The 26,744-nt window shown below is 53.4% G+C and overlaps 1 protein-coding gene across 8 annotated transcripts; it reads left to right on the top strand.

Annotated features, from left to right (window-relative positions):
• Positions 1 to 15,925: 15,925 nt before the first annotated feature.
• Fam181a (family with sequence similarity 181 member A) lies at positions 15,926 to 25,490 on the top strand. Of its 8 annotated transcripts, XM_021244991.2 has the most exons (4): positions 20,406 to 21,081; positions 21,316 to 21,388; positions 21,729 to 21,931; positions 24,116 to 25,490. In XM_021244991.2, exon 4 carries the CDS (start codon positions 24,202 to 24,204, stop codon positions 25,072 to 25,074), a length of 873 nt encoding a protein of 290 aa, XP_021100650.1. In that variant the 5' UTR covers positions 20,406 to 21,081; positions 21,316 to 21,388; positions 21,729 to 21,931; positions 24,116 to 24,201; the 3' UTR covers positions 25,075 to 25,490. The 8 variants fall into 8 exon arrangements, with proteins under 8 accessions (XP_004837105.1, XP_004837100.1, XP_012921228.1 ...); XM_013065774.3 differs by lacking the exons at positions 20,406 to 21,081; positions 21,316 to 21,388; positions 21,729 to 21,931 and adding exons at positions 15,949 to 16,040; positions 16,319 to 16,345; XM_004837045.4 differs by lacking the exons at positions 20,406 to 21,081; positions 21,316 to 21,388; positions 21,729 to 21,931 and adding exons at positions 15,966 to 16,051; positions 16,319 to 16,345.
• The last annotated feature ends 1,254 nt before the right edge of the window (positions 25,491 to 26,744 follow it).

The raw sequence follows: 26,744 nt of genomic DNA, 5'->3' as shown, positions 1-26,744 counted from the left end.
TTGGCTGTGGTGACAACGTTTGGAAAGAGCACAGGCGGCCAAGAGCTCTCAAGGGCTCAGGTCGGAGCTAGCACACTGGCACTTCCGTCACAGTCTGTGGGTCAAAGCAGGTCATGGGCCCATCCACACCCTTGAGGCTTTCTGAAGGCCAGGTAGCGCAGGGCCAGGGCCCTGACAATCCGCAACACCACAATGCTCCTGCAGAGGGGAAAGTGACTGCTTCTTTTGCTCCGGTGCAAATCAAGTCATCTTGGAAGCCCCTCAGGCGATGCAGCTTCAAGATTAGCATCCTCTGGCCTAGGTGCTTAGGTAGGCCCCTTCCAGAGCAGTGTGCCTGATCCAGTCTGAAAAGGATATGGACCTCCTGGGGCAGTTAAGGCTCAGCCATCCTCCTTCCGGCTCCTCTCCACAGTCCTTCTTGTTATTTACCCACTTCCTTACTCCGCCTCCCTTTGATGGCTCCAAACCCTCTTGTGCTCCTTGGAAGGAAGGAGCTAAATGCGAGCAGCTTACGTCCTGTCAAGTCATGATCTATAACTCTGGAAAAGAGGCCTGCCCTGGCCTTGAGTGTCCTGGGGACAGAGAGCGAAAGGGAGGAAGACCCTGGGCAAAACATGATGTGCAGTATTGATTTGAATTAATTTTTATGAAAGGGATGAAATCAGTGTCTGTATTTTAGGGTTATGATTTCTATCAGGATGTCCAGTGTTTCTAGCACCAGTTGTTCCTTTGTCCAAAGCCAGCTGACAGTATTTATGGGGTCTGTTTCTGGGCTCCCTGCCTGTGCTACTGAGCACAGTCCACTCTCTCACCAGTACCACACTGCTTTGATTCTGGTAGCTTTAGGCTAAGCCTGGAAGTCAGGGACTGTCAGATCTCTGACTTGATTCATCTTCAGTACTGTGAGCTGAAACTACCATTTTCCTTTTATAAGTTAATTTTCTCAGGCATTTGAGTCCCCTTACTAAAGGGGAAGCTGACCAGTCTGTGGACACCCACGAGATGCCCAGGTCTTGTGAATGGGACTGCACTGCATCTGTGGGCCACACTGGGCTCGTTTTACAAATGAACGCACTGGGGCCAAAATTGATTTGCCTAAGGTCACCATGTCTAATTCTCATGGATCTTTGATTCTTATACACACATTTTGTCATCTCTGAAATGCAGGTGCATCTGTCTTACAGCTGGGGCTGCCAGACGGCTGCTATCATAAAGCTGTCATTGCATACATACAGACACAAAGAGTCACAGAATGTGGGTAGTGGCTTGGAAAAATCACAGAAAACAGTGGAAGCTCCTTCAGAAACACTATACGGTGCCCTGGGGCCTGATTGGACTCCTGTGGACAATCACGGATCGGGTTCCTCTGTGTTGGGAAGAGCTTTAAACTCTGAATTTGAGGACATTTGGGGAAAAATCTTAGCTGATTTATTTTGCTTAAATTTCCCTTTTTATGCATCCATAGGAGTGATATGGTATGACTTTTAAACCCCTTAAAACCTAAACATGTCTAAAGCCTCTGCTTTGATAAAGATAAGAATGTAGAGCAACAGGAAGCATGGTGTCATTGTCCCCTCCTTGAGGTGTCCCCGAGTGCAGTCCATAGAGACCCCTCCTGAGCCACAGAGATGCATGGAGAGTCTGGCAGGTCTGGGGAAAAACAGAAACCCCACTGAGGGTCGAGCCAGGACCCCTGTTCGCTGCTTCTGCATGCCTGACCCCAGAGCTGGGCACTGAGGCTCCAGGGCCGGCCACGAGCAGGTGGATGGGGACTCTGAGTGCATCGCCGTCTGAGGAGGCCAGGGCGGCTGTGACCATGCTCAGCTTTGTAGGCCCCACACCTGATTTACACCCTGGAGCTCTGTGGGGAGCCAGGGATGCTGGCTCCTGCCCAAACTCAGCCCAGGGTGGCAGCTGTCAACCCACAGCCCGGATGGAGGACACAGACCTGGGGTCTCGGTGAGTTATTTACCGGCTTACAGGGGTGAGCTGAGCATACTGCAGACTTGGCCTTGACGCCTCCAGCTCGGTCAGCCTGCCAGGCTGTCTGTTCTGATTTAGAGGTCTGGATCTGCCAGCCTGAATCCCGAGGCTAGCTCTGGTTGCCAAGTCTGCAATAGATGTGGGCACGCAGATCTGTGCATGTCACCCCCTCAGACTGCCCAGTTGTATAGACAGGGAAATGGAGGTCCAGAGAAGGAAGGTGTGGGCCACAGGCCTTGGGGTGGGGTGGGAGTAGGATGCAAACCCCAGGTGCCACAGTCTGTTGTCTGTACTCAGGGCTTAGCTTGGCCTGTAGCTGTAGGACCTTGGGCAAGTTGCCTAATGCTCCTGTGCTGTTTACTACTCTGCAAAATGGCGGTGCTAATAATACCTCCATCACAGGGTGGTTATGAGAATCAGGTGAGCTGTGAGCCAGAGGGGCTATGAGGGATGTTTGAGACATACCTGGAGGGTACAGCTTAAATGCATCATCCCAGTGAGCTGGCCCAGAGTGTGCCCTTAGTGTTTGTTGAATGACTTAATGAGCTTGGAAAAGGTTTCAGAGGCTGGAAAGTATGGGGGATGCATTACTTGTTATGTTAATCAGGCTTGGTGGATACAAAGCAATGAACCTCACCAGCCCCGTCCATGCGTCCTAGGGTCTACAAGGTGAAGAACTCCCTGTCTACTGTCCTCAGCAGTGAACCCAAGCTCTTCTCTCAGGGGATTTAAAGAGACAGTGAAGTTTGAAGGAGGACCACCCAGCCTTCAGGTGCACAGCTCAGGGTCCGCACACCCTGGTCGCTGGCGGCTGTCCTAGAGCCCCGAGCCATGGCTGCAGGCCAGAGGAAGCAGCCACTACAGGACCCACACACCTAGCCGAGTGGGGGCCCACAGGAGTCTCAGTGAACAGGCATGAAGGATCGAGACAGTGGGGACTCAGAAGAGGACAGGGCCTCAGCATGGAGCAAGTCAGAGGCCCAGGGCAGGGGGGCGCCCAGCCTGAAGCCCAGCAGTTCAGCCCTGGGCTCAGGTGTGTGGCCTCCTCATTCAAGCTCTAAGGCTCCTTCCAACCACCCTGAGGGCAGAGACCTGGGCTCTGGAAGCGGGCTCTCCAGGTGCTCTGTGGAGGGGACCGGAAGTTTCAGCCAAGGGCCAGCTCTGCACAACTCGGTCACACTGTGGTCTATGGGGATGGCAGCAGCTGGCCACGCAGTGCGTAGCCTCTGCAACTGTACACAGCAGCCCTGGCTGAAGTCAGCAGGAAGCAGGTGTACCCAGCAGTGGCTCATGTGCCATATAGATGTCTCCATATCCTTGTTAGTTGGTATTTTTCTAAAACAAGTTAGGTCCACGCTGTTGGAGCCACTTCATCTGGCCTCTTTTGGTGACATAAATAAGGGAACTAAGGCTGAGAGAAGAGAAATCACACATTGCACTGCTCCCAACAACCGCTTGTCACACGTTCCTCTGAGGACCTGCAGTGGCCCTGGAAGTGTCTGTGAACCTGTGTTCTATTCACACCACGCTCTGCGGCCCTGTGCCCCCGCCCCGTCCACACTGCCTGACTCTGCAGATGGGTTTCCCCAGCGCCGATGCTCTAAACCTCCCCACTGTCTTCCGCATCCTGCCTCATCTTTCTGAGCTTCCCCTCAGCTCCCCGACCCTGAATCACCATCTGGCCTCCTCGTCCTGGTTCCTGCCCGGCGGAGCTAAGCAGCCTCAAGGCCCTGGTGGTCTCTCTGGGAAACCCAAACCACTTCCGGTTTCCACCCCATGGCAGCAACCTCTTCTCACCAGCCGCGCCCGGAACACCTGGAGTTCACACATCCGGAGCTCCCACCGGGCTTCTGTGGGCTCTGTCCCTGGCCAACATACTCTGCTCCCTGGTGACATTGTCCAGGGGGCCCGCGCAGAGCACGATGGCGTCCCGGCTCTGGACTTGCACATCCGACTCCAAGCCCGGGCCCAGCTGTGCCCCGGCGTGAGCTCCCGGCCCGGGGCCCTGCATTCCCACCTTGGCTCCACACCCACATCCCCCACCCCCACCCCGTGACCTGCTCCACACCGCAGGCAGATATGTCGACCTTAAAAGACCCATCCAGGCCTCTCTCTCTGCTTCCCTGAAATTTAAAGGCCTGAATTCTCGTCCTTGTTCTGATTAAATTTGCAATAGGGAAGGGTGGGAGGCGATCTTCCGTACCTCCTTTCCTTGCAGGCCCTTAAGTGAAACCAAGGCACGCACCCTGCACCACCTGGTGGTGACTCAGGGAACTGCAAGCAGGAGCCCCGCTGCCATGGCTGCCCTGACCTGCGCTCCCTCAACTGCGCAGGGGGAGAGGTGCCTCCCTTTATTGCGCTGGTGACAGAAACATCAGTGACTTTAGAGACTTCTTTCTGCAGGAAAGAGCGGCCCAGGACTGCATCCCGGAAGAGGGGATGGTTTGTCCTCAAGGGCTGTGTCCGTGAGGCCCAGCCAGCCCCTCCCGGCCCTAGGAGCACAGGACACAGGGGGGCCATCCCCTGGGGAAGCGGAGGCGCGCCTCCCCCAGTGTTCTTGGCCTCTGAGCCCGGTCCTGATCGCTTTCCTATTTCGGGAAAGTTGACAAATACAAAGAAGCCAAAAAGGGCAATGACAACGTCTCAGGTCCCCACTACTCTGAAATAACCTCTGTTTATATGGGACATTACTATGTATAATAGGCACCATTTCTCCTTTCAGACTTTGTTTTTAAAGAAAAGTTGCTCTCTGTTTTATTATTAAAAATGGCATGTATCCAGGTGTGGTGGGGCGTGTCTGTAATTCCAGCGCTCTGGGAGGCTGAGGCAGGACGATTGCAAGTATGAGCCTAGGCTGAGCAACTTGGTAACTCACTGAAATCTTTCTCAAAAGAAAAAATAAACAAAAAAGGGCTAGGATGTAGCTCAGAGTGAAGGCCCTGGGTTCAACCCCCAGTACAACAACAACCAAAAAATGGTACCTAGGGGCTGGGTGCACAGCGTGGTTAGCATTCAAGAGGCCCTGGGCTCCATCCCAAGAATGAATAAAAATGACACATGCTACTTTGAAGGAGCCAAAGAGCCAGGAAAGTAAAGCTGACCTGGCCACGACCACTTCCCCCACCCCACACACACATAATACGGGGTGGTGGAGAGAGCAGGTGCCCTGAGTGAGAGCCCTGGGAGGCTTGTGGAGGGATGGATTGTGTCCCTGCAAGGATGTGTTGGAGTCCTGACCCCAGTGCCAGGAATGTGATCTTGTCCGGGAAGAGGTCATACCAGACTGAGGTGGCACTGACTCCTCTAAGAGTGAAAGGATAGAGGGATTTGGATACAGAGGAGACACTCAGGGAGGAGGCTGTGGGGGCTCAGGGCTCCGGGCATGCCCAGGGTTGCTGGCCACCACCGGAAGCCACAAAGGAGCCAAGGAATGGTCCTCCCCAGAGCCTGCTGATGCCTTGCCACAGGTCTCTGGAACTGCCAGGAGTAACCATACGTTGTTTTAAGCCACCAGTTTGTGGTACTTCATTATGGCCAGTGTAGGAACCAAACACAACTTATTACACAGCAAAAACTAACTGATGCATCCATGGATTTCTGAAATGGTAATCACATGACCTGGCAGGGCCAATGTGAGCTACATGCTCACCAAAAATCCATTTCCTCTTCTTCCTGGGCAGATGGCCATGCTGTGTGGCTCAGCAGCTCAGCGTGGCTTGGTGTGGCTTGGCACAGCTCACTGTTCTATGAAGCCGGAGCACAAGTGGCCCGTGCCATAGCTGGGCTGAGGCATGGAGGGAGCAGCCACCTGCCTGTTTCCTTTTCCCCTCCACGTGACAATGAAGTCTCAGGACAAGGGTGCAAACTAAGGCTGGTGAGTCTGGTTTTCTGTTTTGTTTTGTTTGTTTTGCATGATTCACAAGCTAAGAAAGGTTTTAGATTTTTAAAGCATTGTGAAAGAGGAGGGGAAAGAGGAGGAGGAGAAGCAGGAGGAGGAGAAGAGACCAAACCCACAAAGCCTAAGATACTTACTGACTTTGTAGAAAATGTCTGTAGCCTGGGGCTGAGGATAGTGGAGACACAGAGGGCAGGAATTAAAACAACCTTTCTTGAATGACCATGTAGACAAAGGGCCATGCACCACTTGGCAGTGAGCTATGTTTAGGGTTCGAGATGCCATGACATAATTTTGAGGTCTTGCAGCTGAGACCTGCTTAACTGCTATGGAGACCCAGTGAGATTTACACTTAGACGTGTGAAGAAAAGATTCTTGATTTTACCCCCCTAGACCTAAAACTTGAGATGAGGCAGGATAGAATGAGGCCCCATTCTGCTACTAGCGATTTCAGGGACTTAGCCTCAGAAGAAAGGCATGTGGAATAGTCAGGAAGGCGAGATTGATGTCACAGAGCCCTGGAGCCAGCCATACCTGCAACTGACTCTATGTTAGACTTAGCTTACATGAGCCAACAAATCCTCCTTTTTGCTCCAGATAGCCTGGAAATGTTTCTAAAGAAAGGCAACCAAGAAGATTGCTAAAAAGTCTGCTATAATGAGAGCAATAACTTTCAATCTGCTGCCATTCACTCAGAAAATGAATGAATCATTCCCAAATGTTGGTGTTTTAAGTAGTGAGTAGTAGTTAAATTTACTGGTAATACATGTCCTAACAAACGGGACTTCATGAGGGCATCTTAGGGAGAGGGCTTGGAGCAGCTGCTTTGGAAACACGACTTGGACATCAGAAGCATTGACCTGAGTCGGACACCAGTTAAGAGCTTGGCTGTGTAGTTGATAAACATGAGGCTCTTGTTCACACACTGAGGTGGGCTGATTCAAAATCAATGTCAGAGGGTTGTGCTGCCATTCTGGGAAGTGGGCAGAGGGTGTCCAGCCTGGAGGTGCCCAGGCTCTTTGGAAAGAGGCAGCAGAAACTGGAAATCAGGGGTGACAGGGAGGCTGGGGCAGCAGAGGGAGTGAGACTCTCTATTCTGGTCTGTTCTGTGCAGCACATCTTTTGGAGGAACGGAGCTGAGAAAATGCACATGTGGCCAAACTCACTCTGGCCCCTCAGGCTGATGGAGTCCAGGCTTGGGATCAGGGAATCCATGCAGAAGTGGCCCTGCTGCCTGGCTCTCTATGTGTCTCCACTCAGCCATGTCCTCCCTGCTGGGGTCAGAGGGACCAGGGCTTTGCACCAATCGGGGACGACCCAGAAGGACCAAAATGTCCTTGGTGGAGCTGGAAATAGCCGCTTCAACTCATAACTCATTACGGACCTGCCCTTCGGCCCCAGCGGCCCCAGCTTGCTGTGTCCTTGGCTCACGAGTGGCCCCTGCTCTGGAGGCCGACTGGCATTGGCGGGGAGCAGATGGGCTGCCTGTGTGGTCACTGCCCTCCAGGCCTCTCCGGGCACCATCCTTTTAGAAGCTGTGGTGTCCGCAGCTCCACCTTGGGGGAGCAGAGTGCCCCAGGGTCTCAGTTCACCTGGCTCCCAGGGATGGAGGCAGAGCCCTGCGTGCCCGGGACAGATCCAGACTAAGAACAGCAGGCCTGGGCCCTGCATGCGGGACTAGGAGTCAAACGGGCAAGCAACCAACTTCTGGCAGCCCTGTAGATCATCATGGGGCCCCAGACAAGTTGGATGTCTAGGCCAGGCTGTTTCCAGGAAATGGGGCTTGCAGGAAGGAGGGTGGAGCAGCCCCACCTCTGGCCCGGGCTCCTGTCCACCATGGGCGCCTCCTTCAGTCGTGAATGAGTCTTCTCCATGGGAGCTGCTAGCCCACTGTTCTAATCCCTCCCAGAGCCCAGCCTCGCTTCTCTTCCCAGTATGTCCCAGAGGTCTGAGGTGCCTTCTGGGGGTGGTCCCGGCCCCTCGCCTAGCCTTGAACTTGGACTCCTGCACAGGCTGTGCTAGAAGGTAGACACCAGGGAAAGCCTGTGCCATCAATGCTTCCCGGCCAAGTTCTGAACCTGGGTCAGTTCCAGGCCTGGGCTCCCCTCACCCCAGCAGGGGACACAGCCCTGCACACAGTAAGTGCACAGCAAGCTTGAGCTGCTGTTAAATTCCCTGCCAGCACCCAAGGGGCACTTACTGAGGGCGAGGCTCCTGGCCCGGCCCCCGGTGTGGGTCCTGCAGAGGCCCAGGAGGAAGCCCCGTCCCACCCCCGTGGGTGGCCGGGGACCAGGCCGGGTCTCTGTCTCTGTCTCTGCACCTGTCTCCGTAGCTCTACGCTCAGGGGGCGGGCGGAGTCTCTGCGGGGCTCGCAGCCCAGCCGCACCCTTTGGCCTCGCTGTGGTGCCCTCCTGGTCTGGTCTGCACCGTGTGCTCCCGTGGGCATCTGCGTGTCCCTGAGGGTCAGGTGCTCTCCATCCTGCTGACCTTGGCTGCGAGGATGCGGGAAGAGGCTCCGGGCTTTGGGGGACACGGGTGCCCACAGGGCAGACGCCCTGAGCCGGAGCTGGTCGGGCCTTGCAGCGTCCACGACGCCTGTCCCTCACTCCCAGCGGCCACACTCTGGGTGCCACCCGCGCACCTCGTCGCTGCAGGGCCTCTCTCCACGTACGCTCGCGAGCGGACCCACGACAGCGTCCTCCAGAAACTCGCTGCACGCGCGGGCCGCCGGGGTCCTTGCCGCGGGGCGGGAGTGGGGGTCTGAAAAGGCCCCGGGGCCTGGCGGCTCCTTCCACGGAGCCCATTTCGCACCCACCCGCCCCTCCCCGCGCCGGCGCCGCGGACTCCAGAGCCTACAGTTTGCGGAGGTCGCAGCGCCCTCTGCTGGCCGCTGGCTGGATCGCGGCCCCTCAGAGACACCCTTAGGAGTCGGAATGGAGGAACCCGGCTCAGAGATGAGCCCAGCCTCTCCCGGGTCCCTGCCCCTACATCTGCCCCACTGCCCCAACCTTCCCTGGGGTCCCTCAAACCTCTCTCAAACCCTCCTCTGCTCCCACTGTCCATCTGCATGCCATCATTTTGGACTCAAGCACCCCTTCCTCCCGGAAGCCTTCCTGACCCTCCAGGGGGAGCTGGCCTCATCTGCTTCCGGCCCTCGCTGCTTCTGTGGGAACCCTGTCGCGCTCCGCCACACCGCACAGTCCTTATCTGCCCGCCGGTCTCTACCCGCAGGAGGCGTGACCTCCTTGGGGATGGAACGATGTCCCCTGTGTCCTTAGAACTGCTCGGGGCAGGGGTTCAGGTAGACAGGGCTCGCGGGAGATGACTGTGCAGGAAGGACTCGAGTGTGAACTACTGCAGAGGCCTGAGCAGGGCTGTCTGGGGTGAGGGCCCGGGAGCAAGACTCCAAAGCATGGGCGCGGATGTCTGCTCTCGAGACAAAGCTCAAATGGAGAAGTTTCTAGAGGAGATCACGGAGCCCTCTTTCGACCACTGTCAGCCCCACACCCTGGCCCGTCGCTCTGCTGTGCAGTGTGGGGAGCATCGCTCCCCGACTCTCCCACTTTGACTTCATTTTACCTTTTCTTTCTTTTTTTGTTTTAGCACAAATAGGGTCATATTAGACACCTAATTCCATGCCTTCTTTTTTTTCATTTAACAGTCCATCTTGAGGCCTAAGTTGACAGCTGTGGGTTTACGTCATTCCTCTCAGTGACTGTGAAGTGTCCCCTACCCCAACAGTACCACACTAACTTCCAAGTTTGTGAGTTATACATCAATACAGCTGGAAAAAAGCCAGGTGTTTGGTTTGGTGGCTTTTACTTTTTATGTATTTACTTAATTTATTGCTGTTCAAGCAACATTTCAGCAAACATCCTTATGCGCAAGTCTTCGTGCCATGAGCACGTACTTCTGCAGAATTGACTCCTGTAAGTGAAACTGCTGAGCCTAAGGGTATGTCAGGGTGTATTATTTGACCCTTAGGCTTTTGAGGATCCAGCTCTGCTCAGCAAAAAGAGAGCGGAGCATCCTGGAGAGGGGGTGGAGGGAAGAAGATGAGGACTCTGGAATACGCTGAAAGGGCTGGGTCGGAGGGGACTAGTAGGAGGATCCTAGGAAGCCACAGGAACGCGTTGCTGGCCTGAGGGCCCTGAACCTGGGCAGAGGGCTGGAGTCCATGGGCGAGTCCACGCGCGCCCCCTAGTGGCCGTTCGAGGCCAAGGCCGCGAACTCAGAGGAGAATCCTACCTGTCTTCTGTTAGCCAAGGCAAAGAAAGTGGGTCAGAAGAGAGGGGGAGCACTGGTCTTGAGGCAAGACTCTAGTCCTGACCATGCCACTAGCTCGCCATGTTGCTCTGAGCAAGCCATTGCCGATCTCAGCCCCGGTTTCCTCACCTGATGAATAAGGGTTCAGAGGAGCAGAATGGCTCTCACAAATGAAAGAGGTCAGCCCTGGGCTAAGCAGTCCACATGTGTCACCTTTGCCTCGTCCAAGGACTCGACAGGCAGTGCCACGTGACAGAGGAGGAGGGTTAGGCTAAGAGAGGTCAGGTGACCTTGGCTGCTCACCTGGTGAGGGGGAAACTAGAACTTGAAGCCAGGTCTGTGATCCGAAGCCCAACCTTTGGTGTTTCTCATGGTCTCCAGGGTCCCTCCCACCTGTCTGTGGTTCAAGGTGTCTGTTGGAGAAGAGATGCAGAGCAGACACTGGGGTCCTGGTGCGTGGGTAAGATAGGAATTAAAGAGCCAGTTGGCAAGTCATTAAGATGCAGAACAACCCCACGGTCTCTGCAGGAGAAGAAATTATGGCTACCCCTCAATTAGCCACCAAAATAATGTTCTCTGGGCCAACTGTCCACAAAGCAGCAAGAGGAAGGAATGCCTGAGAACATGTTCAACAGATTCATCACTGGGTGTTGTTTATCAGCTTGCACCTGTCCACACCAAGCTAGCTGTTTCTGAGCAGTTTAGAAGTTCTTGAATATTCATCCATCCATCCACATATCCATCCATCCATCCACATATACATTCACCCACCCACCTATCCACCCCCCCCCCAAACACTGCTGAACCCTGAACTTCTAACCAGTTACCATGGGACCTAGATAAGTGGACCAATAAGTGCAAAATCACTGTCTGTTGCTATATGTTGCTTGGTAGCTTGAAACAACAAGCCTGTATCCCTTCACATGTACCCCACTCCCTGGGGCTTGGGAGTCTGGAAGAAGCCAAGCAAGGTGATTCCAGCTCCGACTCTCTCGGGAAGTTGTAGTTAAGGTGTCACCTGGGATTGGAGGATCTGGCTCCAGAATGGCTCCCTCTCGTGCCCCACTCACATCTTCACTGGCTGTTTGCCTCAGTCTTCCCAGTTCATCTCCATAGGGGTCTCTCCTCAGGGATGCTCCAGTGTCCCCTCCACATGACAGCTGGCTTCCCCCAGAGCCGGTGATCTAAGGAAGTAAGGAAGCTGCCTGCCTCTCTTGAACTGTCTCTGAAGTCACACAGTCACTTTTCCTTCTAATCACTAGAAATTCCTTAGAAATGAGTCACTAAATCCAGAAAAAGGCGGTGGGAATGAGGGTCACACCTTGAAGTGAGGAGTTTCAAAGAATTTTGCATCTACTTTCTCATCAGCATGTGTGTGGAATCCTCCTGGGCTGAGAGAGTAGCATGTGGGATATGGGGAGGTGGGAGGCAGAAGTGGTCACTTCTACCTAGAATGGTAGAAGGAGCCAGGGAAGGAAGTGGTATAGAGGCAGCAAAGAATGAGTTAGGTGCTGCTGTGGCTTATATCTAGATGTCTCCCTACACCTCATGCACTTCTAGGTGGGGCTTTTGGGAGTGACTCAATCATGGGTGTGTGATTTCTGGATCATGGGGATGTAATACTGGATTAGCATATTTCTGGTTGTGGATGATGGACTTGCCGAAGAGGGAAGACCCACCCTGGGTGTGCCTGACGCTGACCAATAGACTTGTAGCTTGGATAGAATAAAAAGGGGAAGCAGAAGGAAGGCTACTGCTCCCTGCCTGTCATGCCATGGACTGTTTCTCCTCTGCCATGCTGCCCTGCCTTAGAGCCAGCAGGCTATGGACTGAATGTCTACAAACTGTAAGCTAAAATAAACCTTTCTTCCTTTAATGTGTAGGCATTGGGTATTTTGTCCCAGCAATGAGAAAGTAACTAAGACAGATGTAGTGGTGGACCCCTGTATCCTCAGCACTCTTTGAAACAAAGGCAGAAGAATTGCAAGTTCAAGCCCAGGCTGGGCAACACAGTGATTTAGTGAGACCTATCTCTCTCTCTCTCTCTTTTTTTTTTGGTACCAGGGATCGAACTTGGAGACCTATCTCAAAAGAAAAAATAATTTTTAAAAAAAGGGCTGTAGTGGGCAGAGGATTTAGCTCAGTGGTTAAGCCGCCTGCCTTGCAAGTACAAGGACCCGAGTTCAATCCCTGGTACCAAAAAAGAGGGGGGGGGGCGCAAATGTAGCTCACATAGGGGCCTGGGTTTAAACTCTAGTACTGGGGAGAAAAGGGAATTAACAAGTTTTATCCCTGATCTATGATGTGACCTAGGACAATTCCCTGTTTATTTCTGGGCCTCTGCATTGTGAACATAAATCAAGTCCCCTCAAATGAGATGGACAAAGCTCACCCATCGGAGTGTGATCTAGCAAGTGGGTTGGCGCCATCACTTGCACTTGGCAGAGTGGGCAGGAGGAGGGAAGTAAGTACGGAAGGAAGAAGGTTGAAGCTGGCATGCCCCGAGGCTGGGCACTGCTGGCATGGGAAAGCTGATGGAGATAGAGTAGGAGTAGGGGATCTTCTGTACAGGTTGGGAAGGTGGTGGTTTCTGGCTGGTGCTGAGGTGGATGTGGGAGCAGACCATCAGGAGGCTGGCGGTGACTGACCAAGTCCTGCCTGCTTGGGGCCCCTTCAGCAGCAGTGGCAGTCTGATTTTCTGGGCTGACAGCTGCAGAGACTGAGTCTGCTTTCTATTTGCACTGTTTGTACCGCCAGGTCCTCAGCGTCCTCCAAGAGTGTCCCTGTGGGGAAGTCTCCTAGTTCTGGGCCACCCACAGCATCCCAAGATCTGAGGTAAGAGATCACCTCAGCTGACTTCCCCAGTGCATATGTCAGTGCTTGAGTCGACATCACTGTCTTCCCTCCAAGTGTCAACCTAGATCCTGCTTGATAGCTTCTGAAGACAGCAAGCTCGCCCAGTGGAGGCAGGCATGCCACCCACCCGCTGGGGCCTGGAAGAGTCTGCCAAGATGATTGGAACTTGTGTAGGGTGCTCAGACCCCACGGGCTGCCCCCATCATCTCCTTCCCCAGGCTGAGCCCTTTCTTCCATTTTCCCACAAGCAACAGAGGTGAGACATTGCCCCTGGAAGGCCCCTGGAAATGCTTGGATAACTCTGGAGGGCAGGTCCAGAGTGGAGCCCAAGCTCTGTCCACGGGCAGCCAGCAGGGAGCCACTGACCAGACTAGCAGGGGCTTGGAGGAAACAGGGTAGATGCAGGATGGGTCAGCTCCAGCAGGGACCAGGATTAAGAAATAGCCGCCATCATCATAGCTGTAGGTGAAAGCCTCCTGGGAGTGGGATGCCATTGTCACCATGGGCAGTCCTGCTGGGGCTCTGGTCTCCTCCATGGTCACCATCACCTTGGAGGGGACAGGGCAGGGCCACTCTTCCAGGATCCCTGACACCTGCAAGGACTCTCCTCTGTGCCCACATGAGACCCCATGAGTTGCCTTCCAGATGTCACGGGGATCCTCCCCCACTGCTCCCAGGCCCCTGCACCCCCTCAGACAGGCCTGGAGCTTGGATGGCAAGGGACCTTGGTTCAAATCCTGGCACCGACATGGGCCAGCTGCGAGGCCTCCAGTGCCTGTGAGCACAGAGCCCGTGGCTCTTCCAAAAGGGACAGAGGGATGGGTCTTGGTGACTGAGTACACTGAATAGCCCAAAAGCACAGAAGAATTCTGCATGGAATTAAAGTCATGTACAGGAGCAGGGCAAGGTGCTGTACACCTGCACTCTTGGCAGCTAAGGCAGAAAGACTGCAAACTTGAGGTCAACCTGGTCAACTTGGTGAGAACCTGTTTTAAAATTCAAAAAAAATAATAAAAAGGGCTGAAGACGTATGTAGCTCAGTGAGGAGGCCTTGGGGTCAAGCCTGAGTACTGAAAAAAGATGTCCAGGAGGGGGCGCTCTCCTGGCTCCACCATGTGCAAGCTTTGAGACCTTGAATGAGTCACTTCACCAATCTGTACCTTAGCTTTTCCATCCTTGAAGCAGGGCTGAGTGCAGCCAGGTGGAGGGGTTAATATTATAAGTCAACTCAGCTGGACCGAGGGATGCCCAGGAGCAGGGGAAACATTCTGTCCGGGGTGTCTGGGGCAGGGGGTCCCCAGGGCAGAGCAGCACTACACTGGCTTCGGTGGCCCAGTGAGCAGATGGCCACCCCAGCGTGCTGAGCATTGTCCAGTCTGTCCAGGGCCTGAATAGAACAAAAAGGGTTTCAGCTCTTTGTTCTGGACCTCACTTTGGACAGTCCCTTTAAGTGACACCATTTGACAGAAACGACAGAAAGAAAGGAACAGAGTGATTCGCCAACCTTCACTGCTGTCTTCCTGGTCTCTGTCAGTTCATATTTAAGGTAACATTAATTTGACTTATTTTTAAATTCATTAACTTAATATTCTATGGCATGTTAAGGAATTAACATTAATTGAATTTTATTAATTACTACCGAAAAGAAACCCTGTATTTCCCTCATGAATGGCCCCCTCACACAGCAGTGAGCTTGGTGGGATGAAAGTGTTGTTCTGTTAAACCCAGGCATTCAGAACACCACTGTTTCTGCACCCCTGATGTAGAATGTGCTTTTTAAAAAATATATTTCAAATGAGAACCTCATAAAATGGAGACGGTAAAAAAAAAAAAATAGAGGTGGTGCAGAAGAGACTTGGCAAGAAATCTGCCAGGGACTCAGTTCCATGACAAAAGAAACTGAGGCAGAGGCCAGAGGGGTAGGCAGGGCCAACCCCCAGGAATGTAGGAAATATTCATTCATTCATTGGGAATTTCTTTACTGAGCACCTACTATGTGTGGGGAGGCCTTGTTCTAGGCCCCAGGGTAGAGCATTGAGCAAGAATTTGAGTCAATGGACAGGTATTTCTGTAGTTAATAAAACTTTATTTACACAAACAAGTGGCAGTCTGTGGTTTGCTGACCACTGACCTTGGGGGAAAGAATGCCAGGAAGAGGGAATAGTAAGTACAAAGGCCCTGGGGCAGAGTGTACCTAGTGTTTTAGCAGCAGAAAGCAGAAAGATGTGGCCAGAGGGGGATGATCAGGGGCTTCCTCCCCTCCTCCTTTCCCTACACACCCTGCCTCCTAGGACCCCTCTACTCTATCCCAACCCAGCCAAAGCAGTCCCCACCTTCCCTCTTTCCGCCTTTGGAGAAGGACCTGGTGGCGCTGGGTGGGTCTCCATCATCCTGGACCGGTACTTGTCATTTGGTTAGCGTGGTCACCGCCAGCCCCTTGAAGGACACAATGACTTTGTCCTTGGGACTGGTTGTGGTCAGGGCCTTCAGCAGACTATTTGGGGCTCCTTGTTCTGTCCCCTACCCCTTAGACAGTCTTACAGCCTGGCCAGACCTAGATCATCCTTGGGACCCATCTTTGTCACAATGATCCCAGCAAACCCAGCAGAATGACCAGAATTAGAACCATTTTACAGAAGGAGTCCCTTTCACCACTTTTCCTGTACTGGGTATCGAACCCAGGGCTTTGCACCAAGCCACATTAAGGAATATGAGCCTGGATAAGCCACTTCCCTTCTCTGAGGTTCTGTTTCTCTGATTAAAATCTCAGGGGTGAAAGTAGGAGAACACCAGGCTTGGTATCCCGTGATCTTACACTGGATTCAGGACACTGAGTACATCTGCATCCACTCGGGGTAGACATCACTAGCTGATCAGAGCATTTGGAACACTGAGCTGGGGGAGGGGCTTGGACTCTTTCCATAAGGCACCTGCCGGCCACTGCCAATCAAACTGGAGTTGGCAGTTGAGATTAAACGGACTTTCATTCCTGGCCAGCACCCTGGTGGAGTGAAGAGCCGCGTCAGAGCAGCACGGGAGGGTACAGTTGAGGTGATGGGCTTGTGGTGGGTTGGAGGAGAGGTGCAGGGCAGTGGCAGGAATGTCAGTTGGGGGGCACAAAGACATAACTGCCATGTCTTTTCTGTCACACCAGCCCCTCTTCATGGGGAGGAGACATACCCAGCATGGTTTCAATGGGCAGCCTTTAGATCCATCCTAGCAGAGAAGTGAGGGTGAGGGAAGGCTCTGAATTGCACCAGGAGCTGTGTTTGTTTCTTTTAACCACTGATCTCTTAATCCTCATATCAACCCTGCCAGTGAACCACAGCTCGCTGCACGGTCAAGGTGAGGAATCAGACCAAGAGCTCCTTGGCTCTGAGGATAAATCACAAAACAATCATGATCGATATGGGTTGGATGCCAGCTTCACTCCTTGGGGAAGTCATTTAGTCCGTGCCTCAGTATCCTCGCCTGTAGAGCAGGGATCAGAGAAACGCCCACCTCATTGTGAAGGGCTTGATGCAGACGGAGTTTGGGAACGCGATCCAGTTCTTCTTAAGAGGCTGGAAGACTATTTAGTGGGCTGCTAGCACAGGTGTCTTCTTCACGTCACTATTCCCAGCCCCCCAAAGTATGCCCTGCACACACTACATGATTTGGAACAGAACCAAATCATGGAACATAACTAACTCCTCACAAAAGTCCTACATGGCTCTTCTCATCCCCATCTCACTGAGGCTCAGTGAGATAAGGTGACCAACACAGTCTCAGGGGTAGAAAGGGACAGTCATTTCCCACCCAAGCAGTGCCCAGAGCCAGGGCTCTTCCCATTCCCTTGTCATTCTGGGAGGCTTCACTTGCCCCGTTTTCATAACATGCTCCAGCCTCCCCACTCCTAGGTCCATGAACAGAGGACATGGAGCAGAAGCAAAAGTAGATGGAACTGATAGGAGAAAGAGACAAATCCACAATTGAAACTGGGGACTTCAACTCACTTTTCTAGCAATGAGAGAGCTAAAAGACAGAAAATCAAAAGGACACAGAATTGCTGAACGATGCCATGAACCAACAGGCTGTAAGTGACATCTAAGGAACACTACTAAGCCAGCAACCGAATACCCATTCCTTTCAAGTGCCCAAGAAACATGGGCCCAAATAGACCATATTCTGGGTGAAAAAATAAACCTCAACAAATGTAAAAGACTATAAATTCTCTGATCATCGTGCAATCAAGCTAGACAAACAATAGCAGAAAGCTTGAAAAGTCTAACTCTTAGAAATTAGGGCAACATGCTTCTAAATAACTCATGTGCCAAAGAGGATATCTCCAGGAAAGAAAATGGAAGCACAACATGCAAAATTTTTGAGATGCAGTTAACCCAGTGCCAAGAGGAAATTTTACAGCCCTAAAATGCCTATGTTAAAAAAAAACAAAGTTCTCAATAACTGAAGCCCCTACATCAAGAAGTAAAACAAAAAAGGCAAAATAAACCCAAGGAAATAACAAAGATAAAAGTAGAAATCAATGAAATAAAAAATAGAAAAATGATAGAAAAAAATCAATGAAAAAGATTCTTTGAAATAATAGCTTCCTAGAAAGACTGATAAAAAAGAGAAAATACAAATTAGCAAGTCAGAAATGAAATGTGACATCAATCACTACAGATCTGGCAGACTAGAAAAAGAAGGGAAAGCCATGAACAACTTTGTAAACATAAATTCAACAATTTAGGGGAAATGGATCAATTCCTTGAAGGAGTTTAAAATGAAATAAACAATCTTATCAATCTAATAACTATTTTTAAAAGTTGAATTTGTAGTTTACAACCTTCTGAAAAATCTCTAGCCCCAACTGATTTTATTGGAGAATTCTACTAAACATTTAAGGAAGATTGAAAAAACAATTCTGCCTGATCTCTTCAAAAAAACAAGAGAAGGGAGAACTTCCAATGTGAAGCCAATGTGACCCTGATTCCAGAGCTAAACAAGAATAACACAAAAAGAAAGCATCAAACCAATACCACTCACAAACATAAGGAAACACAATAAGAATCAACAAAATATTAGCAAATAGAAGTCAGAGATCTATAATAAGAATTCATACACCAAGGGGAATTTATAATGGGAATCCAAGGTTGGTTCAATTTTTGAAAAGCAATCAGTGGAATCCATCATATCAACAGGATTACAGAAAGAAGCAGCACCAGTGACCATCGGCAGATGGATGGACACAATGTGGTATACACAAACCAAGGGATGTTATTCAGCCTTGCAAAGGCAGGAATTTCTCTCATATGCCACAACATGGAGGAACCTTGAAGATAATGATACTACGTAAAAGAAATCAGACATAAAAGGCCAAATCTTGTGTGTTCCACCTACATGAGCTACCTGGAGTAGACAAATAGTAGAATGATGACCAAAATGGGCCAGTGGGAAAGGGGAAAATGGAGTCATTGTCTACCATGGACAGAGTTTCACTGTGTGCTCGTGACCAAGTCTTGGAGAAGGACAGTGACTGCACAGCAGTATGAATGCTCTTAATGCTGCCAAGCTACACACTTGGCAATGGCTAAAGCAGTAAATTGTATGATGCTACACATCGTGCAATTTTGTGGGCACACAAAGTTTAAAGAGTCTAAATAAGAAAAACCACGTGATCACATCAATTGGTGCAGAACAGTCAACTGACAGCATTCAATCTCCATCAAAGTCAGAAACTTGTAGCAAATTAGCGACAGAGACAGAGAGGAGCATCCCCAACATGATAAAGAGTGTGTGTAAAACCCAACGGCTCGAATCTCACCAGTGAAGGGCCCAGTGCCTCTCCCAAGATCTGGAACAAGACTAGGAGCTATGCTCTCAGCATTTTCTCCACAGGAGAGTCCCAGTAGCTCATCTCTCCTGAGCCTCACAGATGGATGAAGTTGTCAGTCTGTCCTCTGTCCCAGAGGCTTGTACCCTCAGACACCCCAGCCCTGGCACCTCTTCTCATATACAGGGACTACAAATAGGGTTACCTGATTTTATGATGTTGAATCTGCCCTAAGTTATATTAGGGGAAATCAAATCATTTCCGAGTCTGGGACCTTTGTAAGTTAAAGTGACTTGTGATACACCTGCCCTACATAAATCTTCATGCATGCTATTAGTGACATCCAGCAGGAAACTGAGGCCCAGAGTGTGTGAGTGACTGACCTAAGATCACACACCCTGGCAGGGGCCCAGGTGAATGATTTTTTCACCAAAGCCAGATTTCTGCTCAGTGACACAACAATATGGCTGCAATCTCTTTCATATAAGCAGTTGCTTCTCTCCCTACCATTGGGCTGCAACCATGGGTGTAGGCTCTACCAGGCTGTGACCTGTGTAGGGCCTCACGAGGTCTCTGGCTGCTTGTGGGCATAGCCATGAGGGTCATCAGCCTTGGTCGGGAGGTTTGGTTCCAGTGGCCACAGGGGCTCACTTTCCCCGGATACCTCCCATCCCAGCATGGGTTCTTATTCTGGCTGACAGCATGCCAAAGGCTGGGCTTGGACCCGAACTGCTGCCGTGTAAGTGGGTTTACTTAAGTCATCTTGTCATGTCTGTGTCCCATGTCCCTTAGAGGCACTGCCAGCTCACTGAGTCCCCATGCAGCCTGCATGTGCTCCCTGAGATGGGCTGGCTGAGATGGGAGGGTGTGCCTGTGGCACTGGCATAGCACAGCCAGGGAGGAAGGCGGGCAAGGCACTGGCTGACAGTTGTTAGAGAGCAGCACCTCGTGATGGTCAGGACTGAGGGCTTGGATCTCGCTGTCAGCATCCGGTCCTGGCTCTGTCATCTTGTAACTGTGGGACCACAGGCAAATTTCCTAGCAGAGTTGCACCTCTGTTCAAATCTTTATTAAGAGCACAATATGCGCCGGGGATTTAGCTCAGTGGTTCTGGCATCTGTCTCACAAGCACAAGGTCCCGAGTTCTATTTCTGGTACCAAAAAAAAAAAAAAAAAAGAGGATAATTGTGACACCCAGGAAGGTCTGCAGGGTCTCTGTCCTTGGTCCTTGGACCAAACGGAACCTCCCACTACCACAGTCTGGTGTCAGAGGAGCCTGGAGCCAGAAGTCAGAGACCTCTGCAGTGACCCTGGTCAGGCAGGGAGAGGTGCCCGCCCCAGCTCACTGAGTTCTTTGGCTTGAGTCAGCTCAGCTTGCTGACTTTTGCAGAGCTCTCCAGAACTGAAGTAGGGATGCCATCGGGGAATGTGCTCCTGGCTTTTATGAGAGCCACAGCCCTGAAGAAGTGTGGAGAATCCATCATTGAGCAGAGCTTCAGCAACCATGAGCACTGTTCACTGGCTAAGGGCATTCGAGTCCCTGGAGTCACAGAGCGACCTACAGCCCAGCTCTGTGCTTCCCTGGGGTTCACCTTCGTGGACCTGGGAAAACAATAAAAGAACAGTACAGGGAGCAGCTGTTTTCAGTTCACTGGATAAATGCTATTCAGTGGAATGAGTAAAGTACTTAATGCATGAAACATTTAGTAAGAAGTTGCTCTGTGCCAGGCTCTGGTGGGGGGTCAGATTACAAAGGGCCTTCTGTGCTTAGCTAAGGAGGAGATTAGACTTCATCTCTGACTCTGTGGACACAGGGTTGGGAGAGGGTGTCATGAGCATTACTGGGAGTTGGCAAGAGGCTTCCTGGAGATGTTTGTGCTGGGTCTTGACAAAGCCCAAGGGCACAGTGTTGGCTGAGTTGGGCCCAGAAGTCAAGAGGTTTGACATTTGTCACTGGGTGTGTCACCCACTGGAAGTAGGGGAAATGACTTCCTGTCTGCCCAGACCCAGGACCAGCATGAGAGGAGGGTGTGAAGGGATTCTGCAGGGGGCACAATGATTCCTCCCCTGCCTGTCCCCCTGTCTGTGTGGCCTATCAGAAATTTCAGGGGAGCTCATCTGTGAAGACTCCAAGGCCGGGCTGCCGGGCCAGAAGCTGAGAGTCACCCAGGACTTGGACAGAAAACCTGGCCCATGAGGCCCTCAGGGCCAATGCCCTTGGTCAGTGCCTAGCACCCTGGAGGACCTTGAGGAAGCCTTATGTGTGGTGAGCCCTATGTGGACTTTGCATACAGAGCTGCCTTAAGTTCAGTTCTGCCTGCTATGAGTTGTCAGGCCCTGGGAAAGTAAATGGCCACAAAGGCACCTGTCCTAGGTCAGGTGAGCCCTTTGATGGGAGGGCACTGAATGTGGCTCGTGGTACATTGTAGGTCCCCAGCAGCTCTGTTTTCTTCATTCCATTTTCTCTTCCCTTTCTCACTTCTCTTCTTTCCTCAAAAAGTGCTTGGTGGAAGAACAGAGCTATGGAAAGACTTCCTAAGACCAAACTTGACCCCCAGGGAGACCCGAACAGGGTGAGGACTGCCATTGGCTGAGAGGCGAGGAGATGGCACCCCGAGAAGGCAAGGCTAGAAGGGCTGAGTGAACTGCAGGTACAGGATCCGGCAGGAAGCAGGTCTGGCAGTGTGGCTGGAGAATGTCTCAATGCTCTCAGAAGAAAGGTGTCCGGAGAGAGGAAGTCGCACGGCCCAGGCAGAGAGCAGAAGGCTGGGGGCGGGGGGGGGGGCATGGCCAAGCCCAGCGAAGCCAGTTCCCAGCAGAGCTAGATGGAGCAGGCAGCTGAGAAGCGGGTGCCAGGTTATGGGGTGTGTGAACCCCAAGCTGTGCACACTGACCTCATGCCTTGGTCAGCAGGAGCTGTGAGGGGAGCCTAACCTGGTGACCAGGACATCAGGACAGCGATCTCTCCAGCACAGTGTGCTCAGTGGCTCAGAGCAGTGTTGCCTGCCTGTCCCAGTCAGGTTGGGCTGAGCTGCGTAGCAGAAACACTTGGCCCCCCGATTTCTGGGGCTCGGCTCTCACCCTTGCCAAGGATGCTGCGGTCAGGGCCACTGGGGGTGAGTGCCTCATGCCCACAGCAGCCGTGTCACGGCCAATGGCCCCAGTCTGGGGAGGGGACCGCTGAGAGGAGCCCTTGGTGCTTAGGTCGTGTTGCAGAAGTGAGGGTGGGATCTAGAACACCAGCCCCATGGCTGACCGAAGGGCACAGGAGAAGGCAGCAGAATAAAGGGGGAAAGGAGGGACAGGAGGAGGGAGAGTCAAGGCAAACGCCAAGGGACATGAGAGGGCCTGCCTTGCCAGCTGGAACCAAGGCCTCACCCCTTAGCATTTCCCTCACCGTTGCAGGCCTCACCTTCTCTCCAGCCAGTGGTGGGCAGGGTCAGCGCTGGCTCTGGGCTCCCTTGCTTGCTCTGAGCCAGTGGCCCTGCCTGCAGCCACGCCGGCGTTGGCACGGTGACAGTAGCCAAGTGTGCAAACTTGTGCCATTGTCCCCAGGCCAGGGGGAGCCATGGAGACTGGCTAATATGACACAGGAAAATGTTTGCTGATGGCAATTCTATGGGCTTTGTCCACCTCTTTCTCCATCATGACGACTCGATTTAAGTCCCTAACTGTTTGATTACAAATGCAAGGGGCCGTGCAACGCCAACCTTTTGTCCGGCCACGCTGAATGGGCAATTCAGGCTTTGTGCAGCTCAATTGAGGAAGCAAACATAAAGACAAGATTCCTGAGAGCTCCAGCTCCCTTCCCATGGATATGCCAGCACCCTGTTAGCGAGTCCTTCTCGGCTACCTTTCGCCACATCAGTGTACCTCCCGATCTCTCAGGCCCTCCAGAGCCCCGTCCCTGGGGGATCCTGGAGCAAGAGTGGTGGACAGAGGGAGAGAGAGAAAAGCCAGAGACAGAGAGAGCCACTCAACGCTCAAGGACAGCAGGGAAAGCAGCCCGCCCTGGCTTACCCCGTCCAATTGTCTGTCTGCACTGGAGCATGGCAGCTGCAGGCCCGGAGTCTTTCAGGGGAGGTGTGCAACCCCATCTCCACTGGGCCCAGCTCCTCCTCTGTCCCAGTCCCGGACATTTTACACTCACGCACAGTGCACACACACACACACACACACACACACACACACACACACACACCATCCCCTCGAGAAACCAGAGAACCGAGGTCAAGGGGAGGAGGGGCATGGAGGCCCAGGAGAGTGGGGCTGAAGGGTAGAAATTTACCGGGAAATGATTGCATTTGGGAGCTGTCTTTTTTGTGATGGTCCCCATGGTGACAATTTGTGAGGGCAAAGAATGTGGGAACGGGGCGCCGCAGCCTGATTGGGATGCTTTGTATCTGGAGAGGCGCTCCTGATTGGCCTGAGGGCCCCCCAGCCCCGGGAGTTGTCCTCCATTCAGCCCACTCGAGGGCTGCACCGCCGCTCCCTCAGCGGCGGCGCGGAGCTCGGTCGGGCGGGCCTGCCCAGGTTTGCGGTGGGGAACCTGCCGGCCACGTCTGTCGGCGGGCCCGGCCCGCACCTTCGGTCAGTGTGGAGGCCCGGCTGCTGGCCGCCTGGGTGGGGGCAAGGGCAGGCTGGGGTCTGGGGGAGGAGCGCAGTGCCGTGGGTGGTGGCTCGGCAGGCATGAAATTGCTGCAGATGCTTCTACCAGGGAGTCCCGGTTGCCCACAGCCTGAGAGCAGCCGCGAGGCAGGTCTCGATTAAGTGCTAGACAGGGGTCCTGCCCGGTCCTGCGTGAGAGCTGGAGGTGGAGCGTGGGACTGAGAAGGGGGGCGGGGTGGTGGGAGGGGGAGGCCACCGCCAGGGAAGAAGGGGCTTGGCCTTCCGTAAAGTGGAGCAGTCGCCTCTTCTCAGCAAAGAAAAAAGCCTGCTGGCGAGTTGTGCGGCTTGGCAGTAGCGAGCACAGCTGGCCTGTGGGAGACACCGCAGGCTGGGAGCGCGGCCCAGCCATGCCACTTGTAGCTGGGTCGCCTTGGGTCAACTTGCTTGCCCTCCCTAAGCCTCAGCGACAAGAAAAGGGCAGCACCCCAGAAGGCTTGATGAGGCTGTTAGCTCCGACGGCATCCCAGGTGCTCAGGGACACTTCTGCTGTGCCCAGGTGTCCCGTCGCCCAGGGCTCCCTTCCGGGCTGAGGGCTGTGGGGTGGGGACACTGCATCCAGGTTGGTGGCCTTCGGGGTGGGGGGCTGGGTGTGGCTGCTCAGAGAGACTCCAATGGCCTGCCTTGTCCCCCAGGTCAGCCCTGCACCCTCCTCAGAGCTGCCAGCCCCTTGCAGAAGGCACCCTCTTCATGGAAAGCCCCATGCAGTGGCCCCCTGGTGATGGCATCCGACACTGATGTGAAGATGCTGCTGAATTTCGTCAACCTGGCGTCCAGCGACATCAAGGCCGCCCTGGACAAGTCCGCACCCTGCCGCCGCTCTGTGGACCACCGCAAGTACCTGCAGAAGCAGCTCAAACGCTTCTCGCAGAAGTACTCCCGGCTCCCAAGGGGCCTTCCTGGCAGGGCAGCTGAGCCTCACCTGAGAAGGGGACCCCAGGACCGGCCCGGGCGGCTGGCCCTCCATCCCGGCCCCGATTCCAGCCCTGGTGGGGGTGGGGGCTGCAAGGAGAAGGCTTTGGGGAGTCCCTTTGGGGAGGAATGTCTTTCCAAGGAGCAGAACCTCCAGGGCCCAGGAGCTGCCAAGCCTGGCCAGGTGCCCATGCGGAAAAGACAGCTGCCTGCTTCCTTCTGGGAAGAGCCGAGGCCCACCCACAGCTACGCCATGGGGCTGGAGGGGGGACTGGGCCCTAGGGAGCGATCTCCCTATGAGAGTAAGAAAAATTGCAAGGGCTTGGAGTCCATGGTGCCTGAGGCTGCCCCAGGGCCCATGTCCCCAAGGGCACTGGCTGACAAGGAGCCACTCAAGATGCCCGGGGTCTCCCTGGTCGGCTGTGTTGATGCTTGGAGCTGCTGCCCCTTCCAGTACCATCGACAGCCTATCTACCCTGGCCCTCCAGGGGCCCTGCCTCCGAGCCCCATGCCCAGCCTTGGCCTGTGGAGGAAAAGCCCAGCTTTGCCCCCAGAGCAGGCCCACTTCTGCAAGCGCGTGGATGGCCCAGGGCAGAAGGTGTACAGACCCGTGGTTCTGAAGCCTATCCCCACCAAGCCAGCCATGCCCCCACCCATTTTCAACATCTTCGGCTACCTCTAGCTAGGCTGCCAGGGTCTGGGCCACCTCCTGCGGCCTGCGGGACATCAGGGACCCAAGGAGCTGTCTCTGGAAGGAAGGGGCTGGGCAGAGGAGTGGCCTGGGCATTCCAAAGGCCCCTTCCCTTTGTGCATTCTGAGGACAGTCTTGGGGCAGGGGTTTCTCAGGCAGTCACTGGCTCAGACCCTGCAACTGTGGGGCTGGACAGGGCTGGCCTCTCCCCAGCCCAGCCAGACCCCACCAGATCCTTCCCTGACCCTGTGCAGACCACCGGCAGTGGGACCTGGCTCAGCCCACCAGCCACCCAAATGCCACTTACACACCCACTGTTTAAGCCAATTTCAGTTGTTGTTCTTTTTGTTCTTTGTAAATATTGAGAATGTTAATAGAATAAAGACATTTCTTTTGCAGTTTCCACATCTTGGGTGTCATGCAGTGGAATGGTCCCCAGACCCATGAAGTCCTGGCTGTGCCCAGGGTGAATGCTGCTTAGTGGGGAGGCCAATAGTAACCTGAAGCCTGGGTGATACCTAGAGCTGGCCTCTGTTCAAAGGAAGGAGGGTGGGCGGTGAAGGACTCTGGCCCACGTGTCAGAAGGCAGAGGCTGGGCAGGCCTGGGTTGCTGGAGGGCCTGAGCTACTCTGGATCCAAGGGAAGTGGAGCTACCGGTGCAGCCCTGCTGTGTGAGCCCAGCCCAGGTCAGAGGAAGATAGGCCCAACCAGGAGTTCAGTCCCTTGTGAGTGAAACAGGTCGCTTGGTGGTTTGTCCAAATTGTTTTGTGGTTGTTTTTTGTGTGTGTGGTTCTGGAGATTGAATCTAGGGCCTTTGCACTCAGCTACATCCCTGGCCCTTTCTAAAAATTTTTTGTTTTGAAGAAAGTTCTCACAAAGTCACTAAGTTGCCTCTGGCTGAGCTTGAACTTTTGATCTTCTTGTCTTAGTCTCCCAGAGTCTGGGATCACAGGTGTGTCTTCAAAGCTGGTCAAATCCTCCCTCTTTTAAGCACAGTCTTTGGTTCTACATCCACAGGCAAAAGAACAACCAAAAAACCTCACAGAAAACAAAATACAAAAACACCCAAGCAACCATCCCTAGCTAAATCAGATCCTCGGTTCCGTGCTGATGGCTCCCAGGCCTGGGCACCTTGCAGCACCTGTGAATGGGCTATGAGGCTTCTGCCTGGGACAGTGCACAGAAAGGGGCGCCAAAGCTGCCCTGAACTTTGCCCTGAGAGTGCCAGACTGGCAAAGCCACTGGAGGGGCCTCCACTGCTCACTGTCCTGTGTTGTTCTGCAGACAGAGGCTGGGCCCTTGGGGTGCAGAGCTGCTCAGTTGATGAACAGTGCTTATGACTCAGCCTGGTGCAGGGGCCAGCCTGGCTGGAGACCCTGCCTTGATCAGCTGCAGGACGCTGGATAAGCTAGGTCTCACTCTGGGCTTAGTCTCCTAATCTGTAGCATGGGGCTGAGAGCAGGTGTACTGACCTCTTCTGCACCCCAGGATCTCTCCTTTGGATCCTCCCTGGCAACTCGAGGTCAAAGATGAGCAGCTGCCCAGGGCCCCTCTGCCCTGCCTAGTTTTCTTCCAAGTTGTCACCAGAGCAGGGAGTCCGAGGGAGCAGCAGCTCACTCATGGGGAAGTAGGCAGGCTTCTGGTGGTTTAAGTCTCATGGC

Source organism: Heterocephalus glaber, unplaced genomic scaffold (assembly GCF_053883595.1).
Source record: "Heterocephalus glaber isolate CG9 unplaced genomic scaffold, H.glaber_assembly_v1.0 deba00001608, whole genome shotgun sequence".
Classification (NCBI taxonomy): Eukaryota; Metazoa; Chordata; class Mammalia; order Rodentia; family Bathyergidae; genus Heterocephalus; species Heterocephalus glaber.
The sequence above is the reverse complement of the archived record's forward strand: the minus strand, read 5'-3'. Positions and strand labels throughout refer to the sequence as shown.